Source organism: Rhineura floridana, chromosome 7 (assembly GCF_030035675.1).
Source record: "Rhineura floridana isolate rRhiFlo1 chromosome 7, rRhiFlo1.hap2, whole genome shotgun sequence".
Taxonomy (NCBI): domain Eukaryota; kingdom Metazoa; phylum Chordata; class Lepidosauria; order Squamata; family Rhineuridae; genus Rhineura; species Rhineura floridana.
In genome coordinates, this window is record NC_084486.1 from 106,307,847 (window position 1) to 106,313,076 (window position 5,230).

General features: G+C 43.9%; 1 protein-coding gene across 1 annotated transcript; it reads left to right on the top strand.

The window, feature by feature from the left end:
• Positions 1–2,064: 2,064 nt before the first annotated feature.
• On the top strand, positions 2,065–2,547 carry LOC133389695 (keratinocyte-associated protein 3-like; the record flags this gene model as incomplete). Its single annotated transcript, XM_061637723.1, has 1 exon — positions 2,065–2,547. A coding segment is annotated over exon 1 (483 nt), but the record flags the coding sequence as incomplete, so codon positions are not given.
• Positions 2,548–5,230: the final 2,683 nt, after the last annotated feature.

Consider the following 5,230-nt stretch of genomic DNA (forward strand, 5'->3'; position numbering starts at 1 on the left):
GTCTGCATGCAATCTACATGAGGTTTTGGGGTTGTGTGGAGATTGTCTCGCTGTTCTGGCGCTCAACAATCATCTGTGCGTGCTATATGTATTTCTTGTCTTCTTAGCCATTCTGTAGCAGACATTCTGATTTTGACAAAGCCCCATGGCAACTCTTTTATTCATGTTTACGGATGACATTTATGACCATATTTTTGGCACCATTTTGTCAAACAGTGCTCAGATATATTGACAAGCTAGTAAATCTGTCCCTTTAAATAAATTATAGCCCATTGTGGTGCTTGAGGTGAAAAATCCAAATGGCACCACACAGACAAAAATTAACATAGGGCACCCTTCATTGAGAAGATATTTTGAGTGGGTCTCACTGAAGTGAACAGGAGCTATGCAAAGTTCTACTGTGGAAAATTTGGCAACAGATTGTCTCTGAGTTAGATCTGTCTTTCTCCCATTAATGGAACCCATAATTGGCCTGAGGTGATGGCCTTACCTTGGCTCATGTAAGTCTACCTCTGCACTTATCTTAAAACACTTAAGGAAGTAAAGGCTATTGACACGGCAGCTGACATGGTGGGAGTGTGGATTGAGCAAGTAGAGATTAAGATGCATGGTTGTTTTGACACAGATCCAGCTCATAGCCCAACTTAAAACCACCTTTAGATATCTTTGTGATGGTGCAGTAAATCTGGTTTGAGATTAAAATGAGACATATGGGCCAGCATATGACGCACCAATATTGTCCTGTGCTGAACTCATATTTGCAAGCTGGGGTGTGCATCAGATCTGTATGGAGGCTGAAAAAGAAGGTGAATCAGGATGATCAGGGGTCTCTGTCCCGCTCTCAAGTCAAAGCACAATGTCAATCTCCCCCCCTCCCCAAGTCAGACTGTGGGCCCCGCAAAGCTTTATGTCACTTTGTTTCTGTGCTTTCCTGTGCCATATACTGCTCTGATTTTCCTATATATCTCTGTGTTTCTGTGGGCCCATGGGTTTTGCAAGAAGTGAAACTGTCCAAAATGCTGTATGTCAAGTACTAAATAATTCTGGATTGGTTTTTTTTGTGAAAGCACAGCAACAGAGGATTTAAAAAGAAAGTTAAAAGCTTCATTTAAGTTTTATTTTAACTATGTTGTTCTGCTTGAACAACCACAGCAGACAAACCCAGAACTCTGCAGGCAGTGTTCAGACAGACTTACAACATTGTAAGGCCCCTCATAAACCTGTAAAGGCATATCCGAAAGACCTGTAAAAGGCCTATCAGAGGACACGACTACCAGCAAGAAAGCCCAGTGTTTAAAATATATACAAGTAAGAATACACACCACTTGGCCACCTCTGAATTATTTTAACGTAGGAAAGAGCCAACTTCCTCTCCTTCTCCCCATAGGGGATTATTGAGGAAAGCAAATCCTTTTTACTTCCTCCCATAAAAGGCCCATGGACCTTAATCTACTCTGGAACAGCTCCTGTTCCTGTAAATTTGACCACTTTGCCCAAAAGTTGTAGACTTTTTAGATTTTCCTTTATAGTAAATTAGGGAACTGAAGTGTTTTATACAGAGCAGCTCAGAACCCAAAACACAGATCAAAACAGAGAAAGCACAGAGCAACTGAGAAACAACAGCATTTGAAAATAACACAGGTATAAGATTAATCTTGTTGCCTGTGCACACCCCCTATTGCAAGCCTTCAGCTGAGTAGTGTGAATTGCCCCTAATCATCACTTTCAACTGGACTAAGGGCCAATCACACAACTTATTTGAACAGCTAGTTGTTTTCTTGCTCTGAATGAAAAATATTTGTTGCAAAAGAGTAGTCTAATGTTGGTTTTGTTTGTTTCCAGGAGGATATCATGTGACCTAATCTTAAATTGGTATCAGTGTGACAATGTATGTTGCTGTCCACATATTATTGGATCACTTGGTCCTCTTTACTTCAGACATTTTTTCCATAAAGTTCTGTAAGAGCCTTTCTTGCAAAGCTTTTTTAAACAAATACCCAGAAATTTATTTCTGAACTTGGACCATTTCAAGCAGCTTGATTTCATGTGTTTCATTTGAGAGCTATGAAATACAATGTGAATATTATTTTCAACTGCACCCTCCTGCGCCACATGGCCCGGCCCGCGCACACCATCACCTCGGAGGACGCCATGGCTAATGTCATTGTGGTGGCTTATGGGCTCTTGAGCATTGCTGCTGGCGTCCTGGCGATCCTGGTGTCCCGGAGCTTCTCCCACCGTTACCTGCCTTGGATCCTGGTTGCTATCACCCTGGCAAATGTCCTGATCTCAGGAGCCTGCTGCGTGGGGCTGGCACTTGCCATCTCCCTCACTGTTGTCAACGGTGGCCGTCATCTCTTTATCGGTTGCAACAGTTCTGCCCTTCCAGCTGATGCCCGCACTGTGATAACAAATGAGTGCCCTTTTGACACTACCCACATCTATGACACAGCTCTGGTCCTCTGGCTTCCTTCCTTGTTGATGGCAGCAGTGGAAGCTGGTTTGTCTGCCTGGTGTTGCACAGCCTCCCCCTCTCTCTGTGGAATTGGCCCCTCTTCAGCCTCCTACAAAGTGGCCCTGCTTCAGGCAGCTGCCCCACAGGAGGTGGCTGCAGAGGAAGACTCTGAAGGGGAGCCTCACCACCAGCCTCTGGTTGAAATGGACGAGGAAGAGTGCTGCCTTTGAGGGTGGGGGGAAGAGAGCGACCCACTTTTGCTGCTAGACTGTCCTTCATGTTCTTGAACTGAGAGATGGGCTTGTGTTCAAGGTGCAGAGCTGGCCAGGCAGGAATCTCCCCCAAATTGTTTTTTTTAAGTGTTTTTAAATTTGTATATTTGTTTTTAATGTTTTTAATTGTTGTAAACCGCCCAGAGAGCTTCGGCTATGGGGCGGTATACAAATATATTTATTATTATTATTATTATTATTATTATCGGCGGCGGCGGCAGCGGCGACGACGACGACAAACTACTTTAAAGTATCAATGTGAAAGTTAACAAGTTTTGAAATCTGGAGACATTATCAGTTGAGCCTTCCCCTCTATACCATTATTTTAAAAGCATCATTATCTCTTGCTAATCTTTATAGCAATAGATTGAGGCTAGACTGAATTGGAATCTGTACATATAACGGAAAGAAGAAAAGGCCTATGTAGATTAGCCAATGTAGATTAGGCTACTCCACTCACAGGGCCATAAACATTTATATTGCAATGCTCACCTGTAACTATCAGCAGACAAATTAAGAGTGTTATCACTTTCAGCTAACAGTGGCTATAACAACAGTCAGATAAGAAACTTGCCCTTCACACTGCAGTTTTGAATTCAAGCATATCAAGTGTATGTAGCTACAGTATTCCTGCTCTAGGCACATCCAGACTTGGCTGTTGTAATTCTACATGGAGCTGCTGTTAAAGATAAGCTAGAAACCTCAGCCGGTTCAAAATGTGGCTGGTGGGAGTCCTGGTGAGAGCAAAGTGGTCGGATCATATATCAAAAGTGGGAAGAGCAACAGATGTGAATTTTACCTTTGTACCATAGCAGGGCTGGTGCCAGGCATGACTGGGCCCTTGGGCACCAGCCTGCCCCAGGCATGTGGCTCCTGCCTGTTCCACCTACCTCTCTCCTGTGTTCTGCTGCTGCACGCACTGTGTGTGCAGGGCTGCCATCAACCATGATGGCAGCAGAGGCTTCTCTAAGGGGCTAATGCCCCTGCCACCATCTTGGTTGATGGCATCCCTGCATGCACAGTGTGCACACATGCCTGCTATCAACCAAGATGGCCATAAGGGCATCAGCCCCTTAGAGAAGCCTCCACACCATCTTGGCAGCAGAACACAGATGGTAGGTGGAGTGAGCGAATGGTTGGGTGGCCTGGAAGCTCCATCCCTGTGATCCGTGGCAGGGACTCTGCTGTGGATCACGGAGGGGGAGCATTACTCTCCCACCCTAATGAGGGGCCATTCAGGGGCCCCTCAGGGCCGCAGGGGCCCTCAGCCAGGGACCAACCTGGCCGCCCTTTGGTGCCGGCCCTGTACAGTAGGCTAGTTTACTACGAAACTCACACGTCCCTCTCTCTCTCCCATTCAGGCAATCAAAAAGCATAAGCAAGAAGCCTTATCAGAGTTAAAAGCACATTCCAGCCAGGCAAAAACACACAAGGAGGATGGAAAGCGAAGCTGCTATGGGATGTGACTCAAGAGGGTGTATGGCCTAGTGAGAGTCCTGAGAGCCAGATAGAAATTCCTCCAGGGGAGCATTTGGCCCCTGGGTTGAGGTTCCCCATCTCTGTTTAGATGATGATGATGACTACATCTCCCCTTTTCTATTTTATCCTCACAACAACCAAGTGAGATAGGTTCAGCTGGCAGAGGCAGTGACTGGCCCAAGGTCATATAATGAGCTTCATGGCTGAGTGGGGATTTTACCCCAGCTCCTCCCTTTTAGTTAATGGCTTGACTGAAATTGTGTGTTATATTGTGTGCTTGATATGTGCATTTTAGTGCTGCTGGTTTATTAATGCCTTGGCTATTTTTACAAATTGCATTGTATTATATTTAATTTAGCCAATATATTTACATATTATTATTTTCTTCCTTTTATCAGCTGTAATTTTAAATTGTTATTATATGAGGTGCCTTGAGTGAATTTTACTCAGAAAGTCAGCCTACAAATATTTCAAAATAAAAATCCTGTTTTCCACAATAGTTCTGACATATGCCTATTGACTTTCAGTCAGTTTCACCAGATTAGGAATATCTCTGATTATTTCCTAAAAGTGCTGTGATTTACACACTACTGGTTTCTCAGTTCCAGTTAATGATCTTCTGAAGCCAAAAGAAAAGGACAGCAAGTAATGCACCAAAAGTCTAATGACTGAGCAAGATTGATATTTTCAGGTGAAAGGAAATGATTGCTACCAGGGTGATTCCATACATTGTCAGCTAGTGGGGTCAAACATGATACTTGATCCCTGCCTGGTACAGAATCTTAGAGTGGTTCCTGATGGGTATTGCACTAGTATCAGTTCTCCTCATGCATGCAAGTTTTTGCGGGGTTTTTTTGCAATGTCTTCACATCAAAATGCCAGTCCATATTTTCTCCATTAATTCAGATCTATGCATTCTGCAGAAAAATCCAGAAAGTAAAACAAAATGAAAAGCTTTTGCCAGCCATGTTTTTGTGATATCTCAATGACCCATTTGCAGATTAAACCCATTTCTGAAGGACCC